At 41.1% G+C, this 18,521-nt stretch overlaps 1 protein-coding gene across 1 annotated transcript in view; it reads left to right on the top strand.

Annotated features, from left to right (window-relative positions):
• ARID5B (AT-rich interaction domain 5B) overlaps nt 1-18,521 on the top strand; it is a gene marked incomplete at both ends in the record, with an annotated part of 191,502 nt that overhangs the window by 130,837 nt on the left and 42,144 nt on the right. The window contains one exon of the mRNA XM_080693885.1: nt 15,221-15,333. Coding sequence (XP_080550011.1) covers nt 15,221-15,333 — 113 coding nt within the window. The remainder of the gene's footprint in view (nt 1-15,220; nt 15,334-18,521) is intronic.

Raw genomic sequence — 18,521 nt, forward strand, 5'->3', positions numbered from 1 at the left:
TGTGGTGTGCAGGAGTCCTGCCAGAAGCACCGCAGGCCGTGCGCTCCAAGTGACTTTTTCAGTTGTATGTGTTGGCATTTGAACACAGCGAGGATGTTATTGTCAGCTCCTATTTGACTTTATTAATTGCAGTTCCTTGGAAAGTGTGTTTCGGTAACGTGGTCTTGGGATGACAGAGCTGGCCCAAGAGAGACAAAGTACAGTTATCCAAGGCCCACCCGAAAGCCATTGGCTGGCAGAGCACTGCCACTGGACACAAGTAGCCCGCAAAAGCTGTGGGTCTTATCACAACTCCCAAGAACTACAGGCTCTCTGGGACCACCTTTTCTGGTGTGTCCTACAAAAGTCTAGACTAACAGTGTTCAAGGTTCACTGTAAGCTGTGGAATTCTACCATTCTAGAAATTACTCACACCAAGAATCCTGCTCTAATCATATCTTAGATTCACCAAATCTTACCAGAGGTCTTTGGTTCCAATCCATCTAAAAAGCCAAGAACTACCTCCTGCAATTCCTGACTTATTAGCCAGGTGTGGTGAGGTGACACACATCTGTAATCCCATCACCTCAGAGGCTGAGACAAGCAGATCTCAAATTTGAGGCCATTTTCAGCAACATAGAGAGACCCATGGCAACTTAGTGAGACCCTGTTACAAAATAAAAATAAAACAGTTGCTGGGCGTGGTGGCGCACGCTTGTAATGCCAGTGCTTGGGAGGCTGAGACAGGAGGATCGCAGGTTCAAAGCCAGCCTCAGCAGCTTAGTGAGGCTCTCTGTAACTTAGTGAGACTCTTTTTCCAAATAAAATATAAAATAGGTCTGGAGGTGTAGCATGGAGGTAAAAGGTCCCTGGGTTCTATCTCCAGTACCACAAAAAATTAAAAATTAAAAATTAAAAAATAGGGTTGGAGTTATAGCTCAGAGGTATAATACTCCTGGTTTCAATCCCCAGCACCTCTCAATTGAGACCTCTAATTTTAAATTCTAATTTTTTTATGATACAAGGGTAAACACTAAGCCCCTGAAAGTTCCTACAATATATAGCAGCATGGATCAAATAATCCATATTATTAACAATGTGACAAGGGCTGTCACCCAGCAGCTCTGTGTTCAGTGTCCAGGCCCCGCCTCCACCCCCACTTCTCTGAGCCCTGGGGCTGCTGTTAATAATGTCAAAAGAATGTTTTAAAATTGCTCTTCTGTTGATTCCAAAGAGTCAGAGCCCTCACGTGGTTGGAGTCCTGGGCTAGGAGTCAAATTCTAAATTTAATTCGAGCCTCTATGAACGTCTTAGTTTTGTACTTCCTCAGCATTTAGCAATATTGCAGTTTTCCCATCTGCAAAATAGGCATAAGATACCAGGCTCCACAGAAATACTTACACATGGCTTTATCTTACACGGGATTGGCATTATATTGGGGTGGAATATCACTTTACATCCCATAATAGGTATTAAACAAAAGCCCTTTGAGTAAGTACCTTGTGTAAACGCCTGTGCTTAAAAGCAGATGAATTTCAGAGGTCAGCAAATACCACCCCCGTCTTTATTATTATTTTTTTTTAAAGCTAAACAAGGCTAACTAGAGAATTCATTTTGGAATAAAAAGACATGAAAGAAAGGGTATTTCAGCTTGCACAATAGTACAAAGAAGAACAAGACTCGTCATGTTTTGCTAAAGAGCTCACAGCTGTTTAATTTTATAGTAAAATTACTTTAAGAACTTTGCTAATTCAAAGACAAAACTAAACAGTTGTTCCAAAACTGAATATCCACGTGTGAGTGGAAAAACCAAGCTAAGACGAATCTACCCGTTAAAATCATATTGAAAATACAGGGTATTTTTGTGCATTCTGCGTGGAAGAGTAGTTTTGATTTAAAAAGAAAGCACATAAAAGAGAGAAACTCCACATTTACTGGTAATTAGATGAAAAATAGTTTATGTTCTCATGTACTTTGCTGTGACTTCTCCCCAGCTTTTTCTTTAGCTGTTCAGTTTGTTTTAATACCAAGTTTGTTTGCTCACTGGGGATGGGCCCGTTGGACAGGAAATTGTACAAAGGCATACATACGGCAGAAATTTTAAATCTTGCTTTAAAAAATAAATTAAATACCAAATTAGCAACTTATCATTAAATTTTGAATTCAGATTTTTATTTTTAGAAAATACGGAAAGATAAATTCTATACCTACACTTGTAGAATTTATATTTTTACAGTTGTATAAATTTCAAGTCTCCCTATGCTGCCTATTGTCAGAAACAAATAAACTGTTCCGTATTTTTAAAGAAAAATAATAGTTTTTCTTCCATATTAGGGAATTATTCAGACTTCTTCCCTTGGTTCCTATAATTCCTAACCAGTTGGAACATCAGTCTATTTTTGGTTATAAAGGAACTTTAAAAATGTGGGCACAATACTTTTAAGGTTCTAAACCTCGTAAAAATCAATTTTCCACATATATAACAGCTCTGATTGTAAACATAATGAGTGAAATCATTGTATTCCAGAAAGTTTTAATTTCCATATTACAAGCCCCACCCACCCTCATCCCCACAACATCTATCACCACACAGGGCCCTTAAATGTAAATTCTAAAACATATAAAAGCATACGGTTGTGATTTGGGACTGTTTCTATCCAAGATGAATGTTCTTTACCTGTATTTGATTACATTCTCTTGCTAGTTCCTGGGTTTTTATGGTCGTTCCACCGTACCACAGAGATTCGCCACATGAGGGCGATGGAGAGTTTGCTTACTGCTCACAAAGCTAGAACGGGTTTTAATATCAGCTAAATGTTTTAACTTGCTAAGGGTTTATTTCTCCTCCTTTCAATTGTCACACACGCAGCCTCTGAGTTTCCACTAATGGCAAATAATAATCCAAATAAAGTTCTTCCAAGGGAAAATACAGACAGACTGGTGCAGACAAGAGCTTTTGCCCAAATAAGGATCCCTTTTGGAGACCCCATGTGTTAGATAACCATCAACTGACAGTTGGTCATGAGTTAATAATACTGGATGCTGAAATATGCATACCATGTGCTATAAAAGAACTTGGAGGACAAAGAAAAATGCTTCTACGCTTAGATATCAGAAACATACCAGAGGTGTGCAGACAGCTTCAATGGGCTATGGGTTGAACCCACCAGATAATCTCATAAAACTAATGATCTCATATGCATTATAGAGTAGAACATATAATATTCATTGCTCATTTTGTTGATGTTGAAAAGGTTTTGGTCTTAATCTCTCTGCATGTTACTGCCTTAAGTGCTATGGCAACATTTGCCTTCTAAGAAAAGAAAATATTTCCTAAGCTTATTTTCAGTGCCACCATTGGTGTTCTTTTATTTTGACAACCAGAGCCATTTAAGGGAAGTAAGGGGTGTGGGGAGGGGGTTCTATGAGAGAATCCGGGCGGGTGTGGAGCGCTGATTTACATGTCATGTTTAGAGGGCTGTTAATGTCTGGTTATGTTCCTGTGTCGCCACTACCACAGAAATTCAAAGGTGAGGGTTGGAGGGAATGGACTCTGAGCTCAGCTCCTGTGACCAGTCATATGGTAGGGTGGGACATCAGGCCAGCTGGGCCTTGGCAGCAGCCTTCTCAAGAGTGATGCCTATGGTCTTTTTGGTGCTAAGAATGAGTGCGCAAAGCATGCGTCTCCTCTCCCGTCCCCAGAGCTCAAACCTTTCTGTTCATTTTTTCTGAGCTCATGGGTATGCCTGTCTTCAATGCATAGTCTCACTTTTTGACTTGACAGCCTGGCCAGGCCAAGTGGGCTGTGCACTCACCTTTAGGCCTGACTCTATCTGACCTCTCTACTTACTTTTAAATGAAATCTCCCAAAGGCAAATACAGTCAGACTGTAAGGTATTCAACAATTTGTGGCTGTTAAGTTTCTCCTTAGGACTAGCCAAATTCACCAGGGCTCAAGTACCATTTTACTTTATTCAGTTTTAACTGAATAAAAATGGCAACAGAAGAAATTAAGTCAACAAATAAAAAATGGCCTCTCTCCCTCTCTCCTCTCTCCTCTCTCCTCTCTCCCCTCTCTCCCTCTCCCTCTCCCTCTCTTCTCTCTTCTCTCTCTCCCTCCCCCCCTCTCTTCTCTCTTCTCTCCCCCTCCCCTCCCCCTCCCCCTCCCCCCTCTCTTCTCTCTTCTCTCCCTCTCCCTCTCCCCCCTCCCCTCTCTCTTTGACATCTTAGTTAAGGAAGTCAATGAAATAACATCCCCTCAGGGGCATTCAGTTGCCTCAAGTCAATGATTATCAGATCTGGATTTTAAAAAGGAGAGATACCAGGTTTGGTAAAATTTTCAGATACCCATATCCCTACACAACTGTCCTCCATAACAGCCAATAGAATCTAAAAGTGTACTGAAACTGAACCATGATTCTTGATGATTATTCTAGATTAAGATGTTAACCTTGTTCTGACTGCTCTTTAACACATATTTCCAGGGACATATCTATTCTCATGACATTGAATTGTTGACTAAACCAGCATCACCCAAGAGAAACCTGTTATAAGACACATGTAATTTAAAATAGTAACCACATTTTAAAAGGCAAGAAGAAACACGTGGAATTAATTTGAATAATATATTTTATTTAGTTCACTATACCCAAAGTATTGTCATTTTAATATGTAATCCATATAAAATTTTGTTAATAAGATGCTTTACCTTTTTATACTAAGTTTTGGAAATCCAGTGTGTATTGTGTGTGTGTGTGTGTGTGTGTGTGTGTGTGTGTGTGTGTGTGGTACTGGGGGTAGAACCCAGGGGCTTTCTACATCCAGGCTATACTTCCAGCCTATTTTTATGTTTATATGGAAACAGGGTCTCACTAGATTGCCGAGAGCCTCACTAAGTAGATGAGGCTGGCTTCAAACCTATGCGATCCTCCTGTCTCAGCCTCCCAAGTGCTGAGATTACAAGCTTGCGCCACAATGCCTGGCTTGCTTATTTAATTATTTATTTGTTTTGTTTGTTTGTTTGTTTGTTTGTTTTGTGGTACTGGGACCAGAACCCAAAGGCATTCTACCTCTGAGTTACAACCCCAGCCCTATTTTTTATTCACTATTTTGAAACAGGGTCTCACTGAGTTGCAAAGGGCCTCACTAAGTAGCTGAGGCTGTCCGAGAACCGAAATCCTCCTGTCTCAGCCTCCCAAATGCTGGAATTGCAAGCGTGTGCCACCACGCCTGGCTCCAGTGTGTATTTTATACTATGGTACATCTCCATTTGGACTTGCTCATATTTCAAGTGCTCAGTGGAAATCAGTGGTAACTATATTGGTCACAGCAGCTTTAGTGAGAGAAATGTCTTCTCTTCCAGCAAGAAGAATACAAAGAAATTCTAATTCCTGTGTGCGTCATGAGATTGACTTTAGGGCTCCTGATAGTATCTGCCTGTTGTTCATCTACAACATGACAGACTTTCCTTCCCGTTAACTGAGTTATAATCATCTGTCTTTAGCTAATATATCACCAGGTGTCACACCTTATCACTGCCTCTCCACACTCACTCCAAGCTCCTTACCCCTCTCATTTTGGACCTCTCTTCAATGTGCACACTCTTCCAAGCAGTCCGTGAGCTCCCTGGTACCACAGAGGGTTTTAAAGTTTTTCCCAGGATCCAGGACAGATGTGCTATTGTCTTGTAAAAAGAGAGGAGGAGAGGGACTTATAAGAACAAAGAAAAATGTTTGAGAGTCTCAGACAACCAAGAGTCATCATCTTGGTTGAATAATATATTTTATTTAGTTCACTATACCCAAAGTATTAGCATTTTAATATGTAATCCATATAAAATTTTGTTAATAAGATGCTTTACCTTTTTATACTAAGTTTTCAGATGATCCTTCTTATTTTTTCTTTCTAAAAAGCAGAAAAGCATAAAGAGAGAGAGAAATAAAAACAACAAGACTCCTTTCAATACAGATTACTTTTGGATTTTTTAAAGAAGAAATTGGGAGCTTCTATTTACTGAATGACCTTTTCCTTTTTTCTTATGTGTATGTGTTTTTAAAAAGTAAAATGCTTCCTGCCATATCTTGACACAAGTCTGTAATAAGTTAAATATCTTCATGTTAATCCACATACACACATACCAAAAAAAAAAAACACCTCTCTTTCTTATTTCCAAGTGGAGAATGTTTTCTTTAGAGATGTAGCAAATCAATTATCCTCAATGTTGAAAATGGAATATCTCATTTCCAAAACTGGAGAAATAACTGAACCAGAATGTTCTGTTTATATATGAGTTTAAAAGCTGTTCTGATATTTACTGTTCCTTGTAAGGCTATTTGATACAAAAATGTAGCTTTCGCTTCTCTCCTGTCATGTTCAATAGCAGTGCCACAGAACATATCAATCACAGACTGGAATGAGCAGGTTTATTGATTGTAACAAAAAGGAAAAGAAAGGGAGAGAAAGACAAAAAAGTAATTCTCCACATTTAAGAGGTTCTGTCTTTATCACCTTTAGAAATGGCAGAAATTAAAATGTCCTACAAAACACATGCCCAGAGTGGATCTCTAAATATCCTAAATTAAGAAAAAAATGAGCAATTATATTAATAATCTATTCTTATATATAGTAGCATACTCAGAAAAACTAAATCTGTGTTTATTTAATAGTTTCAACAGATGGAAACAGGAGTGTTTCGGACCCATAAGAAAAAATGTCCAGTATAACAATGAAACAACACACACTGTAATTGTTAATCAGGAGGCCGAGCTGGCTCACTGAACCTGGCATCTGAGGACATAGATGACAGGAGAGATGAGTGGTCAGATAAAGTGGGGGTTTAAGCCATGGTGGCATTTTTAGAGGCCACTTTTGTTTTTGCTGCACTGGGGACCTCATGAGGAGACCCTGCCACGGTGGGGGTAAGGCAAGGGCAGGCGAAGCAGAAACTGTGCGCTCAGTACCTGGTGCTGTCACCATTCCCCTAAGGACCAGGAAGTCTCAACGGAGAAAGAACATGGCCTTCTAAGGCAAAGGAATCTCCATAGGCTCCTGACCCTAAGGAAAACCTTGGCTCCAGGCTGTGTGGGCCACAGAATGTGGACCCTATTATCTCTGAAGGTGACTATACTTTCCCCAAACAGCTGTGAGCCACCACTGCCTCCCCTGAACAAGTGGTAAAGGGACCTCTCCTGAGGAGTGGCTCCCTCTGGAAGATGCTGGGGAGACCAAAATTATGTATTTAGCATGGAGTTCAGTCTCCTTTCCGGTTTCCAGGATTCTCCCTTTAGAGTCTATCCTCCAAAAACTCTGAATCTCCCCTCACCCCACGTCGAGACCTAGCCTCCAGTTCCCCCTTTTGTCTTTGCCATGGTCCTTGTGGAGATCACTTCTAGACTTCTAGAGCATTTCTGTCTCATTTTGGAATCCACATTTCTGTCTTATTTTGGATTCCACATTTCGGTCTTATTTTGAAATCCACTATGTGATTTTGATATAATATCTAGATAATATTTGATCTTTGGAATAATATCTAGATAATATTTGAGTACACACATTATGCTTTGAATAGCTAAAGAGCTGAGTTGAGACCCAAGGATGCATTTGCCCTTTGTCCCTAGGGTGCCCCTGTCTCATTCCCTCCCCACCCCACGGGTTTCCACTCCCTTCATCCTAAAGGGTACTGCTTTTCAGGGATGTCCCTGTCTCAATTGTCTCTTTTCTCAAGACAGGAAGGGAAATAAGGATAGAAATCTGCCTATCTCTGTTGATTAAACCAGACTACAAAAAAAAGTTCGCTTGTCTCTTAATACAGAAACTCGGGGGAGTCACATGTTTTCAAGCCAATTAACAATACAGAGGAGGCAGCAAGCCGTGTTCTTTTTATGGGATGGGGGAAGGGCAGAAGTCAAATAATCTGTGTTTTTAAAGTGTTTCTGAGAAATGAAGACCTCCAGGGCAGAAAGAGAGGGCGGATCAGGAAATAGCTATGCAAATCACATGCCAATGAAATTACTAAAACTTTGATGGGGCATTAACAAAGCTCCAGCATTCACAAGTATGAAACAGGAGTGAGTAAGACTGGGCATGTTTTCGAAGAGATTACAAGAGTGTTTACTTACATGCTTTGTTGAGCAGTCAATGAAGTCCAAGGCTGTTTTGGACTTCGGGTCCCTGAGCAGTCCAGGTATGACAAATGTGGTCATACATTCCACTCTCATTGGTGACTCTAGGGGATCTCAGTGATTTTGACAAAGAGCCAAAATGACTGGAACTCATATAATATAAGGCCAGCTTCATTTTTGTTTCCTTTGTCTTTTTTTTTTTTTTTTTACCCTTTTTGTTAAACAACATAAGCTGACCTTTCCAGGAGCTAGAATCTAGATTCATTGGAAGTGCTAACTTGTTTTTAGTGATCCAAGGCAATGCTGGGGTATGTTGTGGGCTCAAGCTCACTTAGGGAACTCAAATCTCAGGTCTACAGATCCAGAGATGCCCAGTGCTGTGCGGCAGCTATGCCTCAGGGAACATCCTTCCAAGGCTATTCAGGGATGTGTGGTCTCAGTGGCATTTGAAAGGGAGGCCATTTAGCCAAAAATGGTGGCACGTGCCTGTATTCCTAGTACTTGGAAAGCTGAGACTGGAAGATTGAGGGTTCAAGGCCCACCTTAGCAATTCAGCAAGATCTTCAGCAACCTTAATGAGACTTTGTTTTAAAAATAAAAAATAAAGGCCCAGCGTGGTGGCAAATGCATGTAATCCCCCCCACTTAGGAGACGGAGACAGGAGGATCACGCAGGTTCGAAGCCAGCCGCGCTGGCTTAAGAGACCCTGTTTCCAAATTTTAAAAAGTATAAAAAATAGGTCTGGAAGTGTAGCCCAGAGGTAGAAGGGTTTCCAGGAACCCCAGTACCACCAAAAAGTAATTAATTCATTCATTAATTAAAAAATAAGAGTAGAATGCCCCTCTGAATAAATTCAATCCCTGGTGCCAATAAAAAGGCCATTTAAATCTGACTCTAGAGTCTAAATTCACAGCTCTGTACTCATCTTTTTAATGCCTTTATTTAAAAGAAATATATTAAAAGGGAATTTTCAGAACAATAACCAAGTAATCACACTCACGCATTGTTTTGCCATGTCCCGTTCTTAAAATTCAACATTTAAAGTTAGAATGTCCCACAAGATCAAGTTGTGCTTGTTAATGCCTGTTAGTGGTACTATATGTTCAGATCTCAAACAATACAATGGCCTCTCAAGCATTTCTTTTGGGTGTGGAAGACTGTTAGAGGAAAACGGAATAAAAATAAACGTCAGTGTTTTTAACTCTACCTGAGATTAGTATTTTATGAATCCACAGAAAGATTCATCCTATTGAGTAGACACTGAGTACCAACAGGCACCGTGTGGAATAAAACTGTGGGTTTGAAATAAAAATTTCAGGAGTCATTTATGATTCTTAGGTTCAAATGTGGGATTTAAGTTAAAGCCAAAATGAGAACTGAGAGCTTTTAATTCTCATCCCCCACCCCAAGTATTTGAAAACTGAAATTCTGTAAGAGATTATCTGTGAAATGCCTTTCTTTTATTACATCCATAAATTTTAGGAGTGGCTTTGATCAAGCATTCTGTCCTTCTTGGTTTTTTATTTTAATCTTTTACTCATAAGTTAATAACTTTAAAAACATTCATCCTATTTTTGTCGGAGTGAAAGAGGAAGTTTCCAAGTAGTCAAAGGGGAAACATTGAAAATAGAACAAAGTAAATGGTAACTAAATTAGGATAGTGTTTTTTTTTTCTTTTATTTTTTTCCAGAAAGGGCAATGATCTATGCTGAAACTTGCCAGAGTATTTTAAGATTATTGTCTATAAAGAAAATGTACCAGAGAATTGTGATCCTCAAAGGAATGGCATTACAGAAATGCAAAGTATTATCAGGAACACAGACTATACATAGACTCTCGTTTGTCAGTACCTAAAATCTCAATTCGTGAATTTCGTGTTCTGGCTTACAACACAGACATAGGTACACACGCAGGCTCGCACACATGCACAAACTGCAAATTAAATGAGTAAATGCTCCACTGACTTCCTGTAGACATTGACCCTAGGGGTCAGACTCTCAGGAAAATTACTCCTGGTTTTCCATTCCCCTGATTCCAATCCCTATCTCTGAGTAGAAGCTCACAAAGAATTTCTCTAGGGAATATGTAGCTGTGCTGGCAACAAAAATCTTCTGGTGAAATGGGAAGAAAGAGTTGTTAACTGATGAGTCAATCCATCTTTTATAGCTGTTTATCTCCGTGGTATTTCCAAGAGCATAAATGCTATTAAAAAAAAAAAAAAAAGACAGTCATGACAGGAAGAACACAGTAAACGAAAAAGAAAAAAAAAATAGGAACATTTAAGCCCAAAGCAATTTACTTTGCCAGTCACTGGTTACATTTCCTTTTGTTTTAATATTATTATTGCAAGAGTTGGGGCTGAGATGAAGGTTTCCCACACCTGCACTGGCCAGATACAATACTTGCCCAGACCCATAGTGAAGTTCAATATGCACAGGAATGTCTGTGTCTCTGATCTCATAGATGCTTTAAGAAAAACAACAACAAACTTGTTTTGCTATGCTGTTAAGAAAATAGTCTCATTAATAGTTGAAGGAGTTTTTAAAAAAAAAAAGAAAGAAAACAAGAGCACAAACATGGGTTACATGTCAGAGTAGCTTGGAACCCTGGAGAAAGCTTGCTTCTCTGGGGAATCAAACCATTAGAGGTAACAGTGACTTCGCAAAGGTGAATACTTGTTAATTTCTTGGCATTGATGAAGAGGAGCAGATGGGCCAGCCAGAGAGAGAATTTTCTTAAAACCACAGAGATCTTTCACTGATGAGGCAGAAGAGTCAGAGGCCCACTGTAAAGGAGTAACTAACATGGCTGGTGCACTGACCACGTTTCATGGCTTTAGTGCAAGTCGGGTCACCTGCTGGGTGACTAAGGGGGGCCTTGTTCTCTGTGGAGCCTGTAGGTGGCTGATGGCTTCCTGGGATGGGCACTGTGCAGACTTTTTTTTTTTTTTTTTTTTTTTGGTGGTACTGGGAGTGGAACCCAGGGGATTTCTACCTCTGGGCTAGACTCCCAGACCTATTTTCTATTTTATTTGGAAACAGGGTCTCACTAAGTTGCTGAGAGCCTCACTAAGTAGCTGAGGCTGGCTTCGAACCTGTGTGATCCTCCTGTCTCAGCCTCCCAAGCACGGGGATTACAAGCGTGCGCCACCACGCCCGGCTTGTGCAGTTCTTAAGAGTGTTTCCATTTGGCTCCCTGTGACTGCCAGCCAGAGTTAATATGAATAACCTCATTAAGAAACCAAGTGAGTGTCTGTCTATTGGAGAGAATTTGCTTAAAGCAGTGGCTCTGGATACAGTCCAGTTGCTTGGGATGGAATCCCATTACCAGCCACGTAACCCAAGACGAGTACTTTCATCTCTGCCTCAGTTTCCTGGTCTGTAAAGTGGGGAGAATAATTGGTTTACTTTGAGTATTAAATGAGTTATTGCAGGCAAAGCACTCAGAACAGTAACTGGCACAGAGAAAGTATGCTTTATTAGCTATTTTGGTTATGCATGTGTAATACCAAAAACATTCATGCAAAAAGCACTTACTGAACTCTATGATGAGCCAGGCCAGGGCTAGGCAGTGGATTCTGTACACAAGTAAAAGTAACTGAATGTTTATTGCTTTGCCCTGTTATTTGTTTAAAAAAGAACTGGCAGGTCTTCTTTAGAAGGCGATAGGTCTGCATTAGTGGCAGTTCTTCTGGCTTTTCAGGGGAGCTTTGTAGGTAGCTATCAGTTTTATCTAAAGCACCAGACTGCTCCAATCCTGGAGTCCAAGGCTTCTGGTTCTCTCAACACATAGGTAGCTTTTGGCTTTCAAGGAGAAGGTAAGCAGGTGTAGGTCCATCCAGGGTGGCCAGAAGGAATGGGGCTATTTCTTATGTAAATGAATTAAAATCCAGAGCCCACCCACCCCTGACCACCATCACACCATAGTGCATTTATTTTTCATCCCTGGCCTAGCAAATGATTTGTTTCACCTCCTAGAAGAAAAAAGATTTGTCCTGAAGACTAGAAATTGTGCTATCCCTAAAAGTCAGCCCCTCAGCAAAGCTTCACTTGGAATCTTAGGAATCCAAAAGATCTCAGACTATATTATGGGGATTCTTACCCAGGCCTTTGTATTCAACCGTCTCAGGGAAATTGGACATTAGTGCTCTTTGGGGCATTGTACATTACATGTGGAACCAGGCTATAGACCTACCAAGATGCCCAGCACAGTGGCTTAATAGTAATCAGGAACTGAAGGCCTTAGGCTTTGTATCCCAACTCAGTGCAACTTCAAGTCATTGGCTCATATCCCCAGACCGGAAGTCTAAGTCATAAAGGTGAATGCAGTTTTGCAGGTGCCCAGGGTGGCAAGTCTACCGCACAGTCAGGTTGGCCAGCCAGCTCAGGAGGATGCGGAAAACACGTGGGCCTCTTCATTTACATTAGTCAGTCATTTGTTCATTCAACAAATGCATGTTACACAATGCCACCTCCCAAGCGCTAAGCTGGGGCAGATGTGAGATGAATTGACAGTCCTGCCTTTAACGACTGGCCCATGCAGTATAATAATAATGAGAAGAAAGAAACACACACACACACACACACACACACACACACACACACACACAGAGCCAAAGTACAAGAAATTCAGTGATATGCTCCATGAGAAAGAGAAAAAGTTCAGAGAGAAGACCAAAATATTCAAGCTTGAGCCTGAGTCACTGATGGAATTTACTTCACCGTACCTGACATACCTGTGTTCTTGTCCTGTCAGGACAATTTTCCCTTGATCAGATGCCATCTACAGTTTAAATTTCTGAGACCAGAATACCAGGATATTAGGTTTCTGTTCTAAATTTGTCATTCTCAGAATCTGTAGGGGAAGAATATGTGCTTCTCTGGGTTCTGAAAACAGCTCAAAGAATGGAAGAAATTGACCCAGTTTTGGGGGTGACTTTTTGTCAGTTCCTGGAACCTTTGCCTTTAGTATTTAAAATGGCATGTTCAATGCAAGTTGTCTTTTTTTTTCCAAAAAGCCTTTTGTGATCTGAAAGCTTTTCTGGAAATAAAGGCCTTTTAGGTGTAAGTGTTTTTGTTCACCAAAATGTGAGAAGGGGAAGATTATAGTAACAAATCTTAGAGGTGATACTGTTACTGTGTTTTCTGATGGGTTGTCTCAGACCTGCTCCCCCAAGTTCTGTTTGTCTCTGCTTTGTTATTATTTTGATAAGGGACATGAAAGTACATCCTTCCCTCATGGTCATTAAAGTCTTAGCACTCCAGGTCAGTTGTGGAAACACTTCTGTGCTACACAAAATCTTCTAAACAAAATAATCCACGCCCTGGCTCCAGGCTGGGGACCGTGTCAGATTCATGGAACGTGGCATCATGCTCCCTCCAAAGGGAGCAAGAGGTCAGGATCCACAAAACAGGCTGGATGAAATCACCAGCCCCGTGCGGGGAGGTGGAGAGAGCAGAGCCCTCCCTGCCAGACTGGCAGCTCCAGCCAAGTGCTCAGAGCTCATCCCACGCACTCAGTGCTAGTCACTGCCGTGTGTTTACATGAGTAATGGAGCTGCCGGGGGAGGGGAGTTGTAAGCAGAGCACCGAGCCTCTCAGCTCGCATTCGGAGGGAAGCTGACATCCACGCGGGGAGACTTCCAGGGATGTGGCCCGGGAGCAGTCACATGCTGTAGCCTTCATGAACACAGAGATCAATCAGGCAGATGTTTGTCGACTGGAATGGGTAATCGCTACTTTCTCTTTGCTTGATTTTGCTTGTGAGCATGTTTACCTCGGTAATTCCAGGCTGGCTTTATGGGATGGACTCTCCACTCCTGGCGTTTTGATAGAGGAGATGAGAGCGGGTTTGGGAAGGGGAGCCCAAGCCCCTGAAGCCTCTCTGTAAACTTTTTTTTTTTCCGCCTCTCTGATTGTAAAGGCAGCTGACTGCCTTACAGTCTGAGCTTCACAGCAGAAACTGGTATCCGCAGCAGAGAATCAAATTAGTAGGATTCATTGTGTCTATAAAATGAGTACATTGTGAAATGTCCTAAAGCCACTGGTTCCACGGTGTGTCACAAGTAAGATGAACAATGAAGGGGGCTCGTGGTGCTCAGATTTGACGTTGTCATCCTTGTCCCTGAAAGTAATAATAAAAAAAAAAGTGTGGGTACCTTGAAAGGGCTGGAAGAGATTGTTTCAGGGTAGAATTCATGAGTTTGGAGTTTTTCAAGGGTTGCTCAGTTAGTTGCTGGGTTTTCATTTTGCTGGACTTGGGTGACTGATGAAGTTAAATGCGAAAGCTGCCGCCCGACAGTCTTAGCAGTCAATAAACAGCAGCCTGCCCCCGCCCTCTACTTTCCGTACAGATCTTACAAGGAAACAAGCTCAACATCCAGGGTGAAATAGAGCTTGGATTTTTATCTTATCTACAGTTTTTAAAAAGTGTCTCCCCAACGAAAGCAGGCTAAGCTCAGTGTAATCTTAGAACTTTATTTTAAATAACCCTTTAGATCTACATAAAAATAGATTGAGACGGAAAAGAGAACTTGCTAGTTTAAATCTATCTGCCAGCTTTGTTGAGATTTGAGACCTGCTGGTCGCGGTATTATTAGTAAATACGTGTAATAATACTTTTGCAGCTGGCTATCACGCCTGCTTCTCTCTTTAGCTGTCTCTTTTTTTAATCCATATGACGATTTGAGATAATGCTGTGCCTCCAAATACTTTTGAAGAGAGATGTTTTCAGATGTTACATTACTACGATGCCGTAATGGGCTGGCATATCGCTTACGTTTCTCCAAATAAGATGCAGAACAAAATAAGAAGGATGATATGCACGCTTGTTTTATGGCCGTCTTTCAGTCCCAAATGCTTCTTTTCTGACAGTGGGGAAGGGCACTTTCCTTATCTTCCTCCAGGCTTTTTTTTATTTATGTACATTAGACATGGTAAAGTGTGATGGCTTCACTCTGGGACACACGTCAGTGGTGTGTGATCTAGCAAGGGGCAGAGCCCTTTGGAGAGGACTGCCACCAAGATGTCCACTTCTCTGAACAGTTAGAAGAGACCAGTGCAGTAAGATGCTAGATCTTCACTAAGGAAATTGTATATCAATGATTCTCCATTTGTTTTCAGCGCCAAATCTGAAAGGCAGACCGCGCAAAAAGAAATCATGCCCACAAAGAAGAGATTCATTCAGTGGAGCTAAGGATTCCAACAATAATTCCGATGGTAAAGCCGTTGCCAAGGTAGGATCACTCACACCATCTTATTCATTTCACATCTTTTTGTTTTGTTTTGTTTTGTTTTTTCCTTTTCCTTTTTATCTCTCTGCTCTTGTGTCACGGTGGCAGTTTTAATTGAGAATCTGACTTTGGGTATTCAGAGCTTTGGGAGCTTTATGCTCCCTATTACCCCTCTCCCCAGTGGCTGGGGGGAGGCAGGAGGTAGGCATTTTGATTCGTCAACAGAAAGGCTTTCCACCTCCCAGTTTGGCCTGTTGGGTAAAGGACAGATGATTAAGCGCCCACGTCAGTGAGGCTGAGATTTCATGGTAGCTGACACAATGACATAGTTTACTCTGCTCGTATCAAAAATAGATCAGCTGGACCATCCCTTTTCTCAGCGTGTTCATCTAAATATGTTTCAGAGAGGATTAAATTAGAAATGGCTGGAACTGATCTTAGTTTTGTACTTCTCAAAATCATCTCTAATTATATTAGAATAAAATTAAAGATAGGTAGCAAAATATTTGTATGCATACAATGCACTCATATATACATTTATATGTTGCCAAAGAGCTATGTTCATGTGGAATGAAAGCCTCAGTTCTAGACTACTGTTGGCTCATGCCCCTTTTGCCGAAGCACCCTTTGGAATCGTTAAAGTGCATGCCTGAAATATTTAGCATTGGGAAGAGAGAAGTATCACTTCATATATGTAGACGTATCTTTTGGACTTTTGTGGGCTTTGGTCCAGTTACTAGGTGTTTGCATGTAAGGTGTGTGGTTTCTGAGCCGAAGACAACAATTTAGGTCCTGAACCCAAACTCAGATTTGAACCCACGTTTCATTTCCAGACCCAAGTACTAACCTTCTGAAGATGGGCGGAATTGCATTATTGGTAAATCTGGGGAGATTCTAATGTAGAAAAAAACACACAAATGAGTTCAGTTATGTGTTGACAGTCTGTCATTTGTCTGCGACGTGCTCCATCCCTCTCTGTGTAATGAAGTGAGTTCCAGACTTTCACATTCCATAAATCTTCTCTTCAAACGTGACCGTTTCACCAAAAAGTTCCAACAACTTTTTTATTAGAATTTCTTCATGCTTCTAAAATTCCAAAGGGTTAGAAAGAGCCCGATATGTAGAAATGTTTATTTACCGATTAGCCTTCTCCAAGTGAGTGCACATGGATACCACGAAGGACACTGTATTGAGAGTTGGACATACTCCTGGAACAGTGTCATTCCCACGGCCGTCTACCTAGATCTTTGGGGTTCTTTTTCCCCCGCGGTCTTGAAGAATGTCAACAGGAGCTTCTCGTTTCTTAGGATATAGTTTGCAAGTTCCTCCAAGATCCAGCAGAATGGAACGAGGTTTTAGGACTGGATTCTTCATCAGATTATTGTCCTGCCCATTCTCTGTGTTGGTGCTGATCCAGATCTCTAGGGTGACATCATGAGCTTACTCTAGCACATTCTGTGCCTGAGTCCAGCAGGATGAGGCGTCTTTCCTTGTCGTTTGGAGTCACTACCAAGTTATGCCTCTGGGAACTACATAAAACTCGTGCAATCGATCTGCAAGAAGACTACTTTGAATGCTTCTCTCCAGGAAAGACAGTTCTGGATTCATATTCAGGGTTCTAAAAGCGAGGAAATTGGAAGCTCTTCTACAGATGGGCCGTTTTAGATGGCACTGATTTATTCTTCTTAGGAAGGATGAAGTCAAAACTGAGTTTTCCAAGTGACCCCTTCACCCCACCACCCTCCTACTGCGCTGCTCGGGAGACAGGTTATCCTTCCATTGTATGTGTGCAATGGTGACAGGATAAATGCCATGCTGTGCTCAGCTCCTGGGAACTGGTCTAATGGCTCAGGTCTTTTTTGGAGTCTTGGATTACAGTCTTGTCTTGGACACTTTCGGCTGGTCTGCAAAGCCACTTCCGCTAGATGAGGAAGATTGGAATGGAGTATGTGAATGTCTCTCTGGGAACCTGTCTGAGAAATCCTACAGAATGAACAAGCCACATCTAGGACCAGCTCTTAAAAGGACGCTTGCTTCTGAAAATGATAATGTCCTATAAAATGCTACAATAGAGATTATAAACCAGTGACCATCCAATCATTGGCTAAACTGGAAGCAACATATCAGGTGCCAGTAAGAGGTTTGACTTTAAGAACTGTGTGACTTTTTTTTTTTTCCCAAAAGTGCATCCTGCAGCTCCCTGCAGCAGTGCTCCTAGAGTGGCTTCTACTGGATTTGTTGTGTTCGTGACTGGTCATTTGCCTGCCACCATCAAAAGGTTGCACTCTCTCAGTGATAACATGACCACAGTGTTGCGAGACCCTATTTACCAGGGAAATTTTCTTGGCTTCCCAAGAGAGCCAAAGTCACATGGGAAGAAAACTCACAGTTCTCTGAAGACATGATGCACGTGTTCAGCTCAAATCCTGCTGTTCTCAGGGGACCGCAGCCCTGGATTGTTCCTAGGGTAATTGATAGCAAACAAACTGCTTGACCTAGGTCTCTAATGAAAGGCCTCTACTGATAGAAAGGAAATGATGTCTTGTATCTTATGAGCATTTTCCAAAGTCTAGAAGTGTATAACAGGTGGTTTATATTCAAAAAGGAACATAAAAAAGAAACTATCATGTACAATATGTTCTTTCATTTAAATCACAAATGTACTTTGATATTTTGCAAATGTAGTACTTTCATTATTTTCAAAATTTTTATTCTCATTTGATTCTCAGAACTATCCCAGGGATTATCCTTCTTGCTTTGCCAAGGAATAAATTGAGGGTCACCTAGCAAGTCAGTGATCAAGCCAAGATTAGTGCTCTGGCTTGTTTTTTTACTGGTTCAGCACATCTTGCTGCCCCGTTTGAAGGCTAGATTAGTTATAACTCAATCCCGTGGAAGGATGTGGTTAATATCAAATAGGTGGTGGTTCACTGAAAACATTAAATGTTGATTCTCTTAATTAGCACTTCCGCAATCACTTTGGAAACCCCAGAGCTCTTAGTGAACTCAACAGGTGTATAAGTGTTCAGGTCAGGAAAAACAGATCTAGTAATTAACTGTCACCATCAAAAGACTGGGCTTGCTCGAGGTCAGCATGAAGACCAGCTCCTTCTTCCATTAATACCTGCACTATACATTATTCAGTGTATTAACATGCTGAGTGAGAGTGTTTGGGGTAGATGTGAAAAAAA

Source organism: Muscardinus avellanarius (assembly GCF_963383645.1).
Source record: "Muscardinus avellanarius genome assembly, chromosome: 4".
In the NCBI taxonomy this organism is placed as follows: Eukaryota; Metazoa; Chordata; class Mammalia; order Rodentia; family Gliridae; genus Muscardinus; species Muscardinus avellanarius.